The sequence below is a fragment of the Brassica oleracea genome, chromosome C1, assembly GCF_000695525.1.
Source record: "Brassica oleracea var. oleracea cultivar TO1000 chromosome C1, BOL, whole genome shotgun sequence".
NCBI lineage: Eukaryota > Viridiplantae > Streptophyta > Magnoliopsida > Brassicales > Brassicaceae > Brassica > Brassica oleracea.
In genome coordinates, this window is record NC_027748.1 from 25,986,096 (window position 1) to 26,006,144 (window position 20,049).

Genomic DNA, 20,049 nt, shown 5'->3' on the forward strand with positions numbered 1-20,049 from the left:
GACGAAAAGATGAAAAGGATGTGCATTGTAGGGTCTTTAGTTCATGTCGGGTAGTATGGGTTTCTGTGTAATAGATCTTATTAGCTCATGACTTGTGATTGTTTGCTCTTCCTGAGTTGAGCTCGTGGGTTCCTAGAACCTACCCTCACTGAGTATTATGTACTCACCCCTATTTTTACAGGTAGGGCCGAGAGGGAGCGGGAGTAGATGTCCGTATGGTGCAAGTGTTTTCTCGAGTCTTTCATTTATGACTCCTTTCTTTCAACCATTTCTTCTTAAGTTTTTATTCGACATTTCAGTTTTGTTGAGTTTGGTTTTATGTAAGACAAATTTGAGTTTTAATAAGAGTTTTTGAACGAAAAGGTTTGGGGTAAAGCATTTGATAAGGTTCATCGGGCCAAGGCCGTTACAAGGTGTTTCGTCTACCCTACATCTATGCACTCGTACGTAAACAAAACAAACCTTTGTTGATTCTGACTGATATTTCGCAATCTTTATTGGAGTTCTGTCCTATTGGTTTATGTAACGTGAACATGATGTATAAGATCATTAGTAAAATTCTTCTAGAAATCAAGTCTCGAATATAAGATTGTTTGAACTCTCAAATAAGAACTCTTCTTATTAATCTCTTGAGGAAACTATCTCAAAACCTCAAGCTCTCAAACTCATAAACTCTTAAGTTATGCAATACCCTTGCATCTCCTTATATATTAAACTAAAACTCCTAAACTCATTAGGTATATATTATTTAGAATATTTCCTAATCCTTTAGATAATCACAAACTCAATAGGATTAGGAAACTTGCTTCTCAAGCTTTCTTCAAGCTTATCCCAACATTCTCCCGCTTAAGCTTGAAGCTCTCATTCTCCAGATCCTTCATCCCAATAAACTCTTTCATCTCCTTGAATTTGATTCTTCCTAATGCCTTGGTTAGTATATCGGCCTTTTGCTTCTCTCCAGCTACATACTCTACTCCTACTTGACCATTCTCAACACACTCTCTTATAAAATGGTATCTCTTGTGTATATGCTTACTCCTTCCGTGAAAGACCGGGTTTCGTGTCAATGCTATTGCAGATTGGTTATCAATCCGAATGATCACTCTTTCACTTGATTGGCCCGTGATCTCACATAGTAAATCTTACAACCAAATAGCTTGTCTTGCAGCCTCTGTTCCTGCCATGAACTCAGCCTCGCAGGACGACAATGCAACCGTGTCTTGTTTCTGTGAGCTCCACGTGATCGGACTGTCTCCTAAGTAGAAAATGTGACCTGTCGTGCTTCTCCCATCATCTGGATCAGACACATAGCTGCTGTCGCTATACCCTATAAGCCTTGGCACTCTTGATGTTGAACGCTCGAAAGTTAAACCGTATGAGAGGCTTCCTCGCAGATATCTCAAGACCTGTTTCATCGCAGCTCCATGGGATTCTCTTGGGCTTTGCATATAGCGTGACAGAACTCCTACACTGTAAGATAGATCTGGTCGGGTATGGAGGAGGTAACGTAAGCACCCTATGTTCTTTCTGAATCTCGTTGGATCGATTTATTTTTCGTGCTCTGCCTTAGATAGCTTCAATCCTTGTTCCATTGGTGTACAGACGGGATTACACTTCTCCATTCCATCTTCCTCTAGTATTTTAGACGCATAACTTCTTTGTACCAAAGTGATTCCTTTCTCATGCTGACAGACTTCTATACCAAGGTAATAGGTGAGTTTACCAAGATCGCTCATGTCGAATTTTGTAGCCATGTTTTCTTTGAATTCTCTAATGATTTCAGTCTTTGTGCCGGTCACGAATAAGTCATCAACATAGACTGCGACAACTAGTAGCTCACCGTTTACTGTCTTATGATAGACCGAGGGTTCCTTAGAACACTTTTCGAACTTTAGCTCGCATAAAATCTGATTCAGTTTATTGTTCCAAGCATGTGGTGCTTGTCTCAAACCATATAATGCTTTGTTGAGTTTATACACCTTTCCTTCTTCTCCTTGTTTCTCATATCCTTCAGGTTGCGTAACGTAAACGGTTTCCTTCAATTCTCCATGCAAGAATGTTGTTTTGACGTCCAGGTGATGAACCTCCCATCTGTTTGCTGCTGCTAGATTCACGAGTAGTATTATTGTCTCAAGACGTGCTACTAGGGCAAAGACTTCGTCAAAATCAATTCCATGTCGTTGCACATATCCCTTAGCTACCAGCCTTGATTTGTACTTGTTAATGCTTCCGTCTGAGTTTCTTTTGATTTTGAAAACCCACTTTAGACCAATTGCCTTTGCTCCGAATGGTAAATCCACCAAAACCCACGTTTTATCCTTGTCAATGGAGCTTATCTCTTCTTCACACGCTCGTCTCCATTCTTTTGAGTCCTTGGCCTCACCAAAGTTGTGTGGCTCATTGTTAAGAAACATAAGTACCTCTTCTCCGAGCTCTTCCGCAAGCAGTACATAATCATCAAGGTATTTTGGTCTCGTATGTTGTCTCTCTGACCTTCTCAGTATCTGCATTTCTTCTTCTATCACCTCTTCTTGATCATCATGATCAGTATCCATGAATGGTTGTGCGATGGTTACTTCATTGATGTCTTGTTTCAGTCGTAGTGTATCATCTTTAAGATGATCATCGATCCCATGATTCCCATACTCTCCAAGTATCACTTCAAAGCTGTTGGTGTTTTGATCTTCCGTGTCATCTATACTCCAATTCCAACCTCTGGTCTCATCAAAGATGACATCTCTGCTGACTACTATCTTTCGGGTTTGTGGGTCAAGCAATATGTATGCTTTAGATCCTGGCTCCGTCCCTAGGTTTACAAGCATACGTGCTCGATCATCCAGTTTCTTTAGGAGTTTTGCGTCGACTTTTGCATAGGCTATGCATCCGAACACTCTTAAGTGTTCAATACTTGGTTTCTTACCCCGTAGTCCTTCATATGGCGTCTTTTCATTCAATGCTCTTGTAGCAACTCGGTTAAGAAGATATGTCGAGTGTCTTATGGCTTCGCCCCAAAGATAGTTTAGCATGTGCATGTGTTCTAGAATACTTCTTGCCATCTCCATCATCGTTCTGTTTCTCCGCTCCACAACCCCGTTCTGTTGCGGTGTGTATGGGGCTGTTAGATGCCTCTTGATGCCATAGCTTTCGCAGAAAGAATTGAAATCTTTGGACACGAACTCTCCTCCTCGGTCTGTTCTGAAAGTTCCTATCTTCTTTCCCGTCTCTCTTTCTACTACCGCTTTGAACTTCTGAAACCTTATGAACGCTTCATCCTTTGTCTTTAAGAGCATAGTCCACATGTATCTGGTATTGTCATCAATGACTACAAAGATGTACCTATTTTCATTGGGTGTTCTCGGTGTTATGGGTCCGCACAAGTCTCCGTGAAGCAATTCCAGTATGTCGCTTGCTCGGTAAGTAGTAGACTTAGGGAACGAATGTCTTGCTTGCTTGCCAAGTAAACACGATCCACATACCTCCTTTTCAATATTTATACTTGGGATGCTAAGTACGAGCTTCTTCTGTATCATTCCTTTCAGAGACTCAAAATTTATGTGTCCTAACCGTGCATGCCAACGTTTTGATTCAGTTGTTGATGATAGGTTCAGGCGTGCATTACTCCTTATTCCCATGTGAACATTATATAATCTGTCTGATGATCGTTTTGCTTTCACAAGTAACTTCCCATGATGATCATGCATTGTTAGCTCTTCTCTTTTTAGTCTTATATCACAACCAGCTTCTGTAGCTTGACCCAAGCTTATGATATTACTCTTCAATTCTGGAATAAAGTAAACGTCTGTCATCTTTCTTGCTTCTCCATTCATATCCGTAAATGATATTGTTCCCTTGCCTTTAGTATTTATTCTCGAGTTGTCCCCAAACCTTACCTTGCCGGTAATAGTATTATCAACATATGAGAAGTATCTTCGATCTCCAGTCATGTGATTGCTTGCCCCATTATCCAGATACCATATGTTTTCAGACTTTTCTCCATATTTTTCGGGTAGAACGTTCTTTTCATTCAAAAACACTACCTCATGCATCATCAGCTCGTCGGCCTCGTGTGTGTCAGTGTTGTCGGTTTCTTGCACTTCCTGCAGCTTGAGAAGGAGATCTGGACATTGGGCTACAAAGTGACCGATCTTATCACACCTGAAAATGTTATTTTAGACGCGTTTCTTTCAGTGTAGCCCCTTCCTCCGTTATATCCTCCTCCATTGTATCCTCTTCCTCCATTGTACCGTCCACGTCCTCGTCCTCTGTAGAAAGAACGTCCACCTCTGCCTCGTCCTTGAAAATAATCACCATAGTAGTTGTTTTCTTGCGGACAACGGTTTGATTGATCCTGCGACGAGCGATTGACCTGACTATTTTGCCCGTCGTTAGTCGCATACATCAACTTCGTTTGATCATCGTCACCATCTTCATCATCAAAGATCCTCTCCTCGTATGCTTTTAGACGACCAATAATGTCTTCAAAGTTGACTGTATTTAGATCTAAGACTTGCTCAAGCGAAGCAACTATATGTATGTATTTCTTTCGGGGTAAACTTGAGAGAAACTTCTTCACAAGTTTTGTCTCTTCAATAATAACTCCTAGGGCAGACGATTTAGACGCAAGTTCTGATAATTTTCCCCCGAAGTCATCAATGCTCTCGGTTTCCTTCATCTTTAATCTGTCGAATTCATTCATTAACGTCTGTAATCTCGCTTCTCTTACTCGTTCAGCTCCCACATATCTTGCTTTGATGGCATCCCATACTTGTTTAGCTTTTTCAAGCTCCCCTACTTGGAGAATTAGCGATTCGGGTATTGACTGGAACAACAAAGCTAAAGCTAGGTCGTTTTTATCGACACTTGCTGTTTCGATCTTTATTGCCTCCCAGGCTTTGTGTACTCGCAGGGTAATCTTCATCCTCATAGCCCATACTGTATAATTAGTTGAGGTAAGCATCAGGCACTTAATAGAAGAAGAACCACCGCCTTCCTTTATCTTATCAATCGCTGGTACGATTTCACTCATGATCTCTGTTTTGCTCTGATACCAAATCTAGAAATCAAGTCTCGAATATAAGATTGTTTGAACTCTCAAATAAGAACTCTTCTTATTAATCTCTTGAGGAAACTATCTCAAAACCTCAAGCTCTCAAACTCATAAACTCTTAAGTTATGCAACACCCTTGCATCTCCTTATATATTAAACTAAAACTCCTAAACTCATTAGGTATATATTATTTAGAATATTTCCTAATCCTTTAGATAATCACAAACTCAATAGGATTAGGAAACTTGCTTCTCAAGCTTTCTTCAAGCTTATCCCAACAATTCTGGTGTTTAGACTGAAACCAATCTTGGATTCAATGGTTTCTGAATCACAATCAGCCTTCATCATGGCCGCATGATATCTGATTAGATACTCATTGCAAATGAGACTATGTATTTGTTGAAATCTCGAAAAGAGTCTCTTAGACATATATGGTGATAATGGCGGACATCATTAAAGCCTATGACCGGGTCGAATGGTATTTTCTTCGTAACTCTTTTGGCTTTTGATTTTTGCCTCACATGGGTTGGCAATGGAAAAAATGTTCCATCAGATATCCCACCCTAAAAGCCGCCTCTGGCGACAACCACCTTCCTGACTCAGTTCGCCATGCCTCCAGAAGTTCGAGAAACTCTTGAATCGAGTTTTTCACGGCCAGATATGAAATATGAAGAACCGAAGAGGTCTAAAGGAAGCGCCATCAGATAAAAATGAAAAGTCAGATAAAAGAAAAGGAGCGACTAACACAACATCGAATGCGTTAGGGGAGGGCGACGCCTAGGGTTCTCTTTTTTTCTTTACTTGCAATGCTTCTTCTAAATGTTACTTTTGTTTTGTGAGAAATTATGGGATAACTTAGGTGATCTGTGGTTTTTGTTTAGTTTTCGATTTTTGCAAAACCTATTTTTCATCCAATCAAGTTTTAGCTTTTACTTTTTAGCTTATATTTGTTTGTAAAAATTATTTGATTTGCCAACCAAAATTTTCAATAAATAGACTCCCTAGAGTTTTGTGTAACGTTTTTGAAATGTTTAACCAATTTATGAAGAAAACTCAAAATCAACTTTTGTGGGATTCTATAGAAAAAAATTGATTTTTGTTTCTTTTTGTAGAAAGTACTACATTTTAATTAATTAAAAATTAATAAATAATGTTTTCATTAAGATAAAATTCTCATACAAGTTTGTGTACATGAGATTCTCATTTAAACAATATTTTATTTGTGTTTCATATCTGTAAAATAAATTTAGATATTTATATATATATATTAATTAATTGTAAATAATGTAATATTATTAGACACATTAAAAAATAACTAAAAATTGTAAAACATAATGTGTTTTATCAATAAAATATATTTAAAATAATATTGAAAGAAAGCCATTCAAGTTTTTAAAAATAAAATATAATTTATATAAGAAAATTTGTAACTAGTGTCAAAATTTGAAATATTTTTATTTTTGTAAATTTATAGGTATTATATGATTATATTTTAGTATAGTATTAAAACTAAAATAATTTAAAAATATGTTAATTTATTTTTATTTTTAAATAACAATCATTATATTTTGAAAATTTTTAATGGTAACTTCTTTATATTTTATTGTTATCTATCTATACTATTATTTGAGAAGTGAATTTGTTTACTTGTTATTTTCTTCATAATTTTAGTGAATTTGATTACTTATCATTTTTTCATGATTTTATGATAAATCATTAGTTTTATGAATATTATTAGATAATTTTTTTATATATATATTTATCATGATATTTAAGATAATTAATAAACATTAAGCTATTCTACTGATATACAAATATTATTTTAAAAATGTATTTTAATATATAATTATCAACATTTAATTGATAAATATATATTAACAATATCTAACGATAATATCATAATTACGTTTGCCTTATATTTTTTTTTGGAGAATATTTAGCTTATATTTTTATGATTTTTATGATTAGTATTATAGACAGTTTTTCTGATTCTTATTAGAATTATTATAATATATATAAGTATACTAATATATATATATATATATATAAGTATACTAATATATTTTAATTAATCAATTTATTCGGTTTATTCAGTTGGATTGGATAATATACTAAACCATATCCAAATACTGCGGATTTTTTTAAAAATAACATTCATTCGGTTTATTCGTTATTACGAAATCCAAACTATTTGTTCTATTTTGGTTCAGTTCGGTTTAAAATGGTTCGGTTTTACTCTATTGAACACCCTTAGGTTATTATTATTTTGTTGATATTTTATGGGTTGTGATTATTTTTAATACTTTCAGTGTCACTGGATTTCTTTTCAGTCCAAATACACTAAGTGGGGGTTATTGGTTATTGTATTTTAATGGATTTGAAAATCTGAACTAAATCTAGTGTTATTGGTTCTATGATTTTCAAATCTGTATTAAAATCATGTATTATTGGTTTAATGATTCATAAATTCTATATCAAATCAAGTGTTATTCAATCGTACGAATTTAGTAAGAAATTTGATTTTATAATGGATTTGAATGATTTTTTTTTGGATTTTTTTGTTAAGAATACAAGACTCAAATCCGAGGAAAAACCTTCAGATTTGTAAATACTAATCCGAAAAAATTTAAAAATCTGCATATTTTACTTGAATTTATAAATACTACACGGATTTCTAAATCAATTAAAATATATAAACCAATAACACCTAATTCAATTTCAAATCCAAGTTTCTTAATTTGATTTCTACTATAGAAAAAATTTGGTCAAAAATCTACATTCGTAAATAAACTATGAAACAAAATAAAATAATTTAATATATTAATTACCAATATGAATATTGAAATTTTATGACTTATAATATTAATTTAAAATTTGTATCTAATAAAATAATTTTTTAATAAAATAAACTTTAGAACTAAAAATTATATATATATATATATATATTGATCCGCACATTGTGGGGGACATCAACTAGTTTTTGTATTATTTTAAAATAATGTATTGGCTAGAAAAACTAAAAAGTACAAGCAAAACCAAAAACAAACAAAAATCTAAATCTAAAATCTAAAAACAAAAAGCTAAAAATTAAAAACAAAAACTTGAAAATCAAAAACCAAAAACTAGTTTAAACAATCAACACTTAGTTTTTATGTAAATGTGAGTTGTGATATTTTCTTTAACTCCACAGCGATGAAGTTGATAGAACTATTTTTGGTATGGAGTCTGCTTATAACATACACTATCGTCAAAACATCAGAAATGTAATTCAGGCTGAAGCTAGACTTCAATGAGGTAAAGATGAAAGAGAAAGAAGATGACACAAACAGATCAAAGCAAGAGTTACTAGTTCAAATTTTCAGAGCAATTCACTTAGTGGGGGTTATTGGTTCTCGTAGTTTAGTGGATTTATAAATTCTCTTTATATTTCTAAATCTTCTATAAATCCAGTGATTTTCAAATCAAATAAATAGATTTGAGAATTATTGATATGAGTATTTTAAAATCAAATAAATGAATTGTTACAAATCAATGGATTTGTAACTAGACCTAAATAAAGCACTACAAGAGAACGTTATGTTCTCCGACTGCAACTTCCAAAAACATGGATTGTCACAAACTTTTCACAGCATCACCTCAGAAAATTCGGATCAAGCTATTTTTTCACCATGTTATCGGAAGTTTGATCGGATCAAAAGTAAAAGTTTCTGACAAAACAGATTTACTTGTCATATTTTCAGAAATCTCATCGGAGTATTCTCGGAACTTATCGACGACTTCATCTTCTCCACCATTCATCATCTTTCTTGCCTCTTTTTCATTTTGCTAAGCATCAAAAGCTGATCGCACACAATTGGTAGGGATACGTTCATATGGAATACATCTCTCGTTGCATCTCTTTTTCATTATCGTATGCATTATACAATATGTTTGTATGGACATGTGCTTAGTGCATGTTTTTAACATGAGCAAAAAACAATGTATAAAATTTGAAGTAATGCATCAACCGATGTTTGTTGGGACACAAAACTATAAAGAATGAAAAAAAAAACAATATAAAACAAATCCAACCAAAATAACAAGGTTAAACCCAATATTTGATCCTTTGTATTTTACTCTTAAAAATAGTTACAAATCCAATCAAATCCAGTTTCAAATTAAATCCATACACAAATCTTTATTATTGAATAACACATGATTCTAAATTTTATTTTAAAATCATAAAACCAATAACTATAGATTTGAATGTGAATTTTAAAATAATAGAACCAATAATACTACATTTAGTTTGGATTTACAAATCCATTAAAATGCAGAAACCAATAACACCCTCTAAAGCAATTAAAAATTTGGAACCACAGAAACAGAGAGACCAATAAAAAACAAAATTCTGCAATCGTTAAGTTTAAACCGCAACTCAATTCGCAATAAGGTCCACAGAAGATAAAGTACATAACTAGAAAGAAAAAAAAAGCAAAACATTAAACCATACAAGACTAAAATTGAGACTGGAAAACTAAAGAAGCAGTTTAGTCGACTTCCTCAATCTTGGGACCAGCACCTCCAGCAGCAGGAGGAGCTTCATCAACAGCAGGACCACCTGCTTCACCACCAGCTCCTTGATACATCTTAGCAATGATGGGGTTGCACACACTCTCCAACTCTTTCATCTTGTCTTCAAACTCGTCTGCTTCGGCCAATTGGTTAGCATCAAGCCATTGGATTGCCTCCTCAACGGAATCCTCAATCTTCTTCTTGTCTGCAGCAGGAAGCTTCTCACCGATCTTGTCATCACGGATGGTGTTTCTCATGTTGTAAGCATAGTTCTCAAGAGCATTCTTGGCTTCGACCTTCTTCTTGTGCTCCTCATCCTCAGACTTGTACTTCTCAGCTTCTTGCACCATCTTCTCGATCTCGTCCTTTGACAAGCGACCCTTGTTGTTGGTGATCGTGATCTTGTTCTTTTGGCCAGTGGTCTTGTCCTCGGCAGAGACATTGAGGATGCCGTTTGCATCAATGTCGAAACAGACCGTGATCTGAGGGACACCACGTGGAGCAGGAGGGATGCCGGAGAGCTCAAACTTTCCGAGGAGGTTGTTGTCTTTGGTTCTAGCTCTCTCACCTTCGTAGACCTGGATCAACACACCTGGCTGGTTGTCTGCGTAGGTGGAGAAAACCTGCTCCTTTTTAGTCGGAATAATTGTGTTTCTCTGGATCAAGGTCGTCATAACTCCACCTGCGGTTTCAAGACCAAGAGAGAGAGGAGTCACGTCCAAGAGAAGAAGGTCTTACACCTTCTCATTGCCTTCACCGCTAAGAATAGCACCCTGAACCGCTGCACCATAAGCCACAGCCTCGTCAGGGTTAATGGATTTGCAAAGCTCTTTACCATTGAAGAGATCTTGGAGAAGCTGTTGGACTTTTGGGATACGTGTAGAACCTCCGACAAGGACAACATCGTGGACTGTGCTCTTGTCCATCTTAGCATCACGTAGACACTTCTCTACAGGCTCCATACACTTCCTGAAAAGATCCATGTTGAGCTCTTCGAACCTAGCACGAGTGAGTGCCGAATAGAAATCAATCTCTCGATGGTGGTCTGAGCGGTGGAAGAAAGAGTCCTCTTTGCTCTCTAGCAGGCAGTCCTCAACCTCCTAAGAGCTCTAGGGTTACCGCTAATGTCCTTCTTGCTCTTCCTCTTAAACTCTTGGACAAAATGGTTAACCATCCTGTTGTCAAAATCTTCGCCACCAAGATGAGTGTCTCCAGCAGTAGCTTTGACCTCAAAAATACCTTCTTCAATGGTGAGAAGAGAGACATCAAAAGTACCACCACCAAGATCAAAAATCAAGACATTCTTCTCTCCAACACTGGTCGCCTTCTTGTCAAGACCATAGGCAATGGCAGCTGCTGTGGGCTCGTTGATGATACGCATGACATTCAAACCAGCGATGACACCAGCGTCCTTTGTGGCTTGACGCTGAGAGTCGTTGAAGTAAGCGGGAACAGTGACCACAGCGTTTTTGATGGTGACACCAAGGTAAGCTTCAGCGATCTCACGCATCTTAATGAGAACCATGGAAGAGATCTCCTCAGCGGCGAACTGTTTCTCTTCGCCTTTGTAGTTGACGACAATCATGGGTTTGTCGGCAGGACCAGGGATGATCTTGAAAGGCCATAGCTTCATGTCGCTTTGGACAGATGAGTCACTGAATCTTCGACCAATCAATCTCTTTGCATCTGTCACAATTAACAAATACCAAAACAAGTGTTGATTCACACAATTCAGAGAAGCAAAATCAACACACATAAACAACACAGATCAAAATCAGAACCGGTATAATCAAAACAAAACCAATCGTGCAACTATAGCCCCTAAAAGAAAAAAACAACAAATCAAAATCAGAATGAAGCATCCTATTCGACCAATCAATCTCTTGGCAGTTGCCACAGATTCGAAACAGTTCAGAGAAGAAAAATCAACACAATGGATCCAATTTAAACAACACAGATCTACTAGATCAATCACAACACATATCTAAATAAGAATGGCAAAAGAATCACAACTTTAGAATATCAAAATCAACAAACGTAAATCAGAACCACAATGTCATAAATATTCAATTAAGATCTTTCTATAAACCTAATCATCGAAGCTGAGATTACGTACCGAAGACGGTGTTAATCGGGTTCATGGCGACTTGGTTCTTGGCGGCATCACCAATCAATCTCTCGGAGTCGGTGAAGGCCACGTAAGACGGAGTCGTCCTGTTACCTTGGTCATTAGCGATGATCTCGACACGGTCGTGTTGCCATACTCCGACGCACGAGTAAGTCGTTCCCAGATCGATTCCGATCGCAGGCCCTTCTCCTTTTCCAGACATTCTCAGAAAAACTTCAGCTAAGACTTGTGAAGGCGAAGAGCAGAATTAGGATTGAGTTTATGGTGTGTGAGAGAGAGAGAGCGCTTGAGGGTTTTCTTTTATACGCATTGTGCTTCATGTTTCCAGAATGTTCTATGAAGTTTTCTTGACCGTTAGACTGATCCGACGGTTCTAAGACACTTGATGCCTTTTTCCCCGTTGTTAAGGAATAGAAAGTTGCCACAAAACATGCATATGTTTTTGAATAAACTAATCAAATTTTGTTTCATTAATAATATTTTCTATACATTGGATCAGTTGCTCTTCTTTAAATTGATATAGATTTCATTAAAAGAAATCTATAAATTAATATTTTATTTAAGAAAATTTTATGCCAAAAATTAGGGTTGTGCAAATAAACTGGACCCAAAAACCAGAACTAAACCTGATCCAATAAAAATGAATCCAAAACATAAATATCAAATGAATCTTGTTTTATGGTATTTCGGGTTATGGTTTTATTAGAACCGAAGCTGGACATAAATGGATCTCTGATAGAATCCGAAAGATTCAAAATCCCAAAAAACAATTTGTACCAAACATGATTTCAATTCCTAATATGTATCTAAAATACACTAAAATATTATTGAACATCTAAAATAATTATTTATTACGTGAATAATTGACTCAAATACTTAGTTTAATATATATTTTTGGTATTTGGTTAATATTAATGTTCTTATACTTTGACAATTGTATTTGGAATTCAATTATGAATAAGTTTTCTTTTCAAGTTTAAACAATGTTTTTTAAAAGTCTAAATAGTGTTTCTTAGGTTTACAGAGTTGCTAGTTGTTAATTTTAATATGCTTAAATTTCATTATGTATGACTTTCGTTCGTACAAAACTTTGGTTTTGTCATGCTATATCTCATGTTGTTACGTATAGTACAAAGAAGAGTCTCGTATGGTTGATAGACGAGTCTGCTAAAGTTATTTTGAAGGAAACAATATGGTTTGAGGAAGCCACGTAAACAAATGTATTGAAATTATTGGATATATATTGAGTTTAATCAAGTACAAATCAATATTTTTGGAACCGATAACTCGAAACCAAAACTATTTTGGGTTCAATCGGATCTTAGACATATAACTAAACTCAAACCAAACCCGACTAAATCCAAACTGAATCCGACCCGAACTTTTATAATATCTGAATGGGGCGAAATTTCATGAACCTTAAAATCCAAAACCAAAATATACCCGAACTGAAACCCGATTGCCCAGCCCTACAAAAAAATCAAGATTTAATTAACAGAATGGTTACTCAGTCAAAATATTAACAAGATAAAATGTCTTGAATAACAAAAACTCATTTGAAGAAGAAATTGGACCCATGATTAAGATGTTATTGTTATTAAATGAACAGTTTTGACAAAAAAAATCTCAAAATTAAACACATGAGCAGAAAAGAAGACCCTCAAGTGTTAGTTATTATGAGGATAAATACTTGTCACCATGACAACTATATGTTCTTAATTACTTATGTTTTGCAGTTCCCTAACACAGAGATTTTGGTTATTCCATAGTGTACGCTTCACCATCATTGATCTATAATATAGTTTTATATGAGGTGAAACGCAAGTTTTGCAATGTAAATATTGTGTTTGGCAAGTACCAGTTAAAAAGCAGTTTAGTTATGAGTTTTGTTTAAGATTTTGCATTATTGTGGTTAATTTCTTGCCTCATATGAATTTGTTAAACTATATGTTTTAGTTCTCATGATTAGTTGACCATTATTTATATTTTAAAGGAATTAAGTTTTTGATATTGTTACCAGGAAGGTAGCTGTATGAAGTAGTTGATTGTAGTTTTGAGGCGATTATGTGTAGGGATGTTGGGAATAATATCTTTTAATTTTATCATTGTCGTTGTTTTATACATTTATTTTATTTTGCTATATATTAGTAGCAGAAAGAAAGCCTTGGTAAAATACCAGGATCCGAAGAACCGAACCGAACTTGATTTGAAAGTAATACTCAACACAAACTAAAACTGATTAAGCATTGAGATGGATCCAAAATTTTAATATCCGAATAACCATATCCGAATCCGATCTAAAATGAAATATTTTGGATCGCAAAAATATCTAAATTATAATTATATACTTAAATATACTAAATAATTTTAATTTTATATCTATTAGATATTCAAAAATATGAAAATATCTAAAAATTATCAAATTAGTCATAAGTAAATATCTAAAAATAACAAAAATGTTCAAAATACTAAAAATATATATTTGTTCTCCATCCAAATATTTAAACTGGACTAATTTTTATGTAAGTTTATGTATTTAATCTTACATTATTCAAAAATTTTATGTTTTATATTATTTTTGTTTTTAGATTTTGAAAACTTAAGTATATTTGGATTTTTGTTAAAAAGTTAAATAATTAAAATGGGTATCCGAACTCGAATCTGAACCGAACCTGCAATGATTTGAACCAAATGCAAACCAAAATTTGTATATATCCGAATCAGATTTATATTTCTAACTCTAGAAATCTGAAATCCAAATAAATCAATTGGATTTGAATGGATATATGAATGTCTATCGCTAAAAAAGTTATACTACAAATCCCTTATTACAAAGTAAAATAGATAATCTAATCAACTATTTCAATCCATGCACGCATTACCTAGTCACTCATTATTTCACCATCCTATAAATTAGGAACTTAAATCCCCCTTCCCTTTTATTTATTAGTCTAGGCTCTTCTTTATATTCTATTGTTGTTAAAAGTATGATTTTTTGGATAATGTAATTATGTGATCATTTTTATTTGTTAAGAACGTTATTTGGTGTTTTTATTGTGTTATGTAGTAGTAGTAATGATAGGTTAATATATTTTGTATTTGTTTTTTCAATAATGTGTTTGGTCTGTACAGTATTTGTTAGTAGTGAAGTGAACCTCTAATGTAAAAATATATTGAATTTCAATAACTTTGCATTTATGCATTTGTTGATTCTAATATTAACGGTTTCAGCTTCAAAATTGTCTTTTATTTTTTTTTCATATTTTTGAACATTATAACTTTCATGATATTTTTGCCTTTTTTCGCCTCAATCTCCTAGCTTGGCATTGAATTTTGCATCAAGCATTATATTTCAAGTCTTAACTTACGTCCGTCAAAATATCTGCAACCTGATTGTCAGCATATGAAGCATCCGGAGCAAACCTTTCATATTTTGACATTGAGCCTTCAACATCTATGTATTTTGTTTACCTTTCTGGTATGCGGTGTTTCTCATCAGCACCGAAAAAGACTTACTTCCTCCTCTTGTTCTTTATCGCCTTCTTCACCTTGAGATTTCTGGTATTTGTTGTAGATTGGGTTTAGGAGTTCCCAGTTGTGCGATTGTTTCTAGCGTGGTTTTAGGCTGCTCCATTCAATATTGGATGCTCATCTTCTTCCTTAAATTTCAGCTGATGTTAAGAACTGCATCTCTTTGGGTTGGGTCAAAGTTTAATCATCTTTGAAGTTGTTTTCCTCGTCGTTGGCTTACCATCGATACTCCCTTTTCGTCTTGGTTTTCAAGATATGGTTTTCGGTGATCTGACTTCTATAGCTCGAGGACGGCTCCTCGATTTGATGATTACGTTTTGTCTACCCTTCCATCTATGTTCCCTCATCTCATTGCTGTTTGCGTCTCTCTGACTCTCCCTTTCGCCATGTTTACCACTCCAGGTTTGGATAGTGTTCTCCTCCGAGTATGCTCTGTAGATTTGGAAGATGGTTTCTGGTCTCAAGTCTGGGCTCTGGTTTCTCGGGGGTTGGCTTTCGTTCTCCCTAAATCATGTTGTTCTTTTCTTCCCTTGCTTCCATTAGTATAAGTGTGCGGTATTAGTCTCTTGGAACTTTGGTCTCTTCTATCCAGAGCTTTGTGGTTCTTCACCGGCATAGGCGTCTTGTTTGTGCTTGTTTAGTTTGTGAGGTGGTTCTTACCTCTTAGCTTGTGGTTGTGCTTATCGTTCGTTATGTATGTTTCTTCCTTTTTCATGGTGATTTTGGCCTTCTGTTGATTATTCTTCCTCTAACACGCTTTCTTGGTTCTTTGCATTGGTCATTGATCACTCTCCTTTGTGTTTGAGAGATTGCTTTATCTCTAGATTATTTTTCTACATTTTACTCACTTTTGATGGTTCTGGCCAAGACACTCTATGATAAAGTGGGATAAGTTAGTTTCGTTCTTGATCGCCTTTGAGCTCTAAACCTTTATTGAGTTAGTGTTACTTTGACTTTTTTTTCTCTGTGATTATGGAGGTTTTATGTTTAGATTATGTGTTATGTTTTAGTTTGGTTAATATTAAGATAAATATATAGTTGTAAATGAAATAATAGAAAATAGTAAAAAATAATAAAATAGCGAAATTTTATGTTATTTTTAGCTCTGAATAAATTAAATATTTAAAATACATTTATATTTTTTTACTTATTTCTTTATTCGTTTTTCAATTTTTTTTAACAATTAAATAGATTAAATTTTTTTTATCAAACTTCAAATGATGATGATTAGTGTGAGAAGGATTAGATAGTGTATAATTAGAAAATAGTGAAACAAATTGTAAAAATCTAAAAGAAGAAGGATCTAAAATGTAAAAAGACAAAAAAAAAGGACACATGTCAACAAACCCCCCTTCCACATGTCATAAGAAGAGAGAAAATTCTATTTTATATATATAGATATTTTTTTACTTATTTTTTTATTCGTTTTGCAATTTTTTGAACAATAAAATAGATTATCAAACTTCAAATGATGATGATTAGTGTGAGAAGGATTAGATAGTGTATAATTAGAAAATAGTTAACCAAATTGCAATAATCTAAAAGAAGAAGAATCTAAAATGTAAAAAGACAAAAAAAAAGGACACATGTCAACAAGCTCTACTTTATATATATAGATATTATTTTCCATTACTTTTTTGTTGAGCAAAAATTTTTCCATTACTCAATAAGAGAAATATACAGTAATTCACAAAGGGAACCAAATCCTCATTAACCAGTTCTTTTTTTTTTTTTTTACGTTTATTAACAAGTACCGCAATGGCAGAAACGAAATCAAAACTCTGGGCTGAGGCACAAATATTGAATGATCACAAGAGGATCCCACGGGTAGAGGCTGCGGTTCTTCCGTCAATTCCAGGAAGATGGTGTTTTACGGATGGTGTTTTACGGATGGTTCCTGGAAAGAGAATGAGGTTTTTTTCAGGCCAGGGATGATACAGTACTCTAGAAGGATTTGCGGGATTAATGGGTGCAAGGAATGTTCGAGCCTTCCTTTCTCCTCTACATGCAGAGATGGAAGCTTTATTATGGGCAATGGAATGCATGAAAAACTTACGACAATTTCATGTTACGTTTGCACCGGATTGTTCTCAATTGGTGAAGATGGTTTCAGAACCAGAAGAATGGCCAGCGTTTGCAAGTTATTTGGAAGATATAAACAACCTGAAAGAGAGGTTTTGTCGAGCAGAGATTATCTGTGTACCAAGAACGCAGAACAAGAAGGCGGATAGCTTAGCCCGTAGTGCTAGGAAAGAAACGTCTTTTGTAGTTCACATGGATCAAGATCTCCCAGTGTGGTTCACATAGTCATTATGAGTCTGTAAAGTTGATGAAAAAAAAATTTAAAAAAGTACCGCAAAAGTACAACAATTAACAATGAATTACACAGTTTTCAGATCCATACAACATATTTGACATTGATTTGAAAGATAAAGAAGTACAAGAAAGTATTAGAAAAGACCCAAACGTATATTTGACATGAGAGATTAAACTTCAACACTGTTCTCTCTTCGGTCAAGTTCCATCATCTCCTTCTTGTTTTTCTTGTGCATTGAGTAGAAGTACGATCCTAAAGCCAAAGTTGTTCCTATCAAAGCACCTATTCTAGGCCAACTAAAATCATCATCCATAAAATCAAATGCTAACACAACAATCAGGGCCACAAGTGGTGAAGTACACATATGTACGACATCACCAAACACACCCGAAACATAAAGCACCAACCCTATCAATCCGACCGCCCAAACCTGCCACGACAAAGCCAACCCAACCAAACTCAAAACATAATATGTGTGGCCTTTCTTAAACCGTTGGCTATCGCCTTTCAATTCCTTATATTCACCACTCGCAATCAAGCCAACAAGACAAACAACTGATGCGACAAAAGAGACGCATATTTGCATCTCCAAAACCATTCTAAACACTTTCTTGTTACCATATCTCTTTGTTTTCACCAAAAGTTTCTCAAACCCGAGTTGGAAGAAGCAGAGAGATAGTGCGAAAGCAACCGAACCCGCGAAGGTTAACCAAGCTTGGATGTTATAAAATTCTTCATTTTCATCAGGCTCTCCTCCAAATTCAGGGCTACCGAAGACGTATATCACAATAGTGAGGAGAATAGATATGATGATCCATCTGTTAAACTTGAAACGGTTAATGATGGCTGTGAAAATAGCCATAAATATCAATTGGATCGCGGCAATCAACGTGAATACGCCATAGTTGGCGTATAACTTCCCAAGAGCGAATAACTTGCTATGAGCAGCAACAAGAACACCAAGCGACGTGTAAAGAAAGAGGATACGAAAAGAGAGAAAACGAGTATTGTTGGTTTCAGGGTTTTGTTTTGGGGAACGGAAAATGAAGAAGAGAGGGATAAGGATTGGAAACGCAGCGTTTTGAATCAGAGCTTGTGTCCATGTTCCTGTGTATTGTAGATCTTGATCACTATCTTCTCGATTGTCTTGGACATAGAAGAAGTTTAAGAGAAGCATCACCAGAGAGTCTCCGAGCACGACCAGAAAAAGACACAACGAAACAGAGAGCCACCATTTTCTTTGAGTTACAATCAACGATCTTCTTTGGCTCAATATCTGGTCTGGTTCTGGATTCTGAAGGTGCTCTGATTCTTCTGTTGATTCAATAAAATTTATAATCCTTGGTTGTTATTTTTGGGAGCAGAAACAATATAGAAAAAGAAAAAAGAATTAAGACAGCGAAAGTACCATGTCTTGTAGTCTGTTTTGAAGCTTCTGACATCTCCATGAATTTTTTTTTCTCAGGTCCCAAGCTCTGAAGAGTTTTAAAATCCAAGTTCGTTTCACTCTCTTTGGATATCTTATATAATAAGATTATCTTTGATTTTATGAGAATACTTGAAGAGAAGTGCGCTTTGACGATATCTAGTTCCATCTTGGCGGCGATATAACTGTTTTTAATAATTACAAAATATCTCTGAACGGCATCACATGATCCTTTTTGACAGATAACGTTGGTAATTTGAACATACCTCTGCTTATTTAAAAATATGACCTGGTATAGAGATAATTTTTTTTTATTTAAATATTATATTTTTAGTTTATTTTTTCAACCATTTTCATTGATTTTCACCAAGAACCTCTGGTACAAACAACTGATATTGTTATGGTTAAAATCGGTCCACACAAAACCAACAGCTAAAATCTTCGAGAAATTGTACCTAAAGTAAATATGAGATGGAAATACCAAAAAAACTAAATCGCAGAAGCCAAACCTATTTGCATGAGGATACAAGAACAAACTTCATATATTTCATCACAGACTAGGAATAAAAGAATTTCTATGCAAACATGAGATGATTGGAAAAACGTTCTTTCAGAAAGTTTTTGCGAAAATGACTAGTTTTACAAAACAATCTTCCATAAAATGAAATTCGGAAAGTTTCCGCAAAAAACTCTCGTAAGAAAATCTACGAGATAATCTTCCGCAAAACAACTTCCGGAAAATCCTAGCTAAAAACTTGTGTAAAGTAAAACAATTCCGAAACTACACGAAACGATCAACGGAAAAGAGAAAGGAACATGAGAAAGACTTCATCACTCATGGGACCCACGCCCTTTCTCCTCTCTCTCTCTCTCTCTCTCTCTCTCTCATCGCCCTCCAAGCTTCATCTCTCTTCTCATCACCCATGAAGCTTTGTAATCGCCCTCCAAGCTTCATCTCTCTTCCTCATCGCCCATGAATCTTTGTCATCTCGTCCCTCCAAGCTTCACCTCTCTTCCTCATCGCCCATGAAGCTTTGTCATCATCG

At 35.0% G+C, this 20,049-nt stretch overlaps 1 protein-coding gene, 1 long non-coding RNA gene and 1 pseudogene across 2 annotated transcripts in view; 1 reads left to right on the forward strand and 2 right to left on the reverse strand.

The window, feature by feature from the left end:
* Positions 1-402, forward strand: part of LOC106300632 — a 6,353-nt gene extending 5,951 nt beyond the window's left edge. The window contains exon 3 of the long non-coding RNA XR_001262047.1: positions 182-402. This is a non-coding gene — a long non-coding RNA (uncharacterized LOC106300632). The remainder of the gene's footprint in view (positions 1-181) is intronic.
* Positions 403-9,423: 9,021 nt separating this feature from the next.
* LOC106312092 lies at positions 9,424-11,993 on the reverse strand (annotated as a pseudogene).
* Positions 11,994-17,586: 5,593 nt separating this feature from the next.
* On the reverse strand, positions 17,587-19,241 carry LOC106301408 (probable purine permease 18). Its single transcript, XM_013737831.1, has 2 exons — positions 18,986-19,241; positions 17,587-18,891 (listed from the first exon to the last, which is right to left on the reverse strand). The coding sequence occupies exons 1-2, from the start codon at positions 19,170-19,172 to the stop codon at positions 17,747-17,749; spliced, it is 1,332 nt and encodes a 443-aa protein (XP_013593285.1). The 5' UTR covers positions 19,173-19,241; the 3' UTR covers positions 17,587-17,746.
* Between the last annotated feature and the right edge of the window lie 808 nt (positions 19,242-20,049).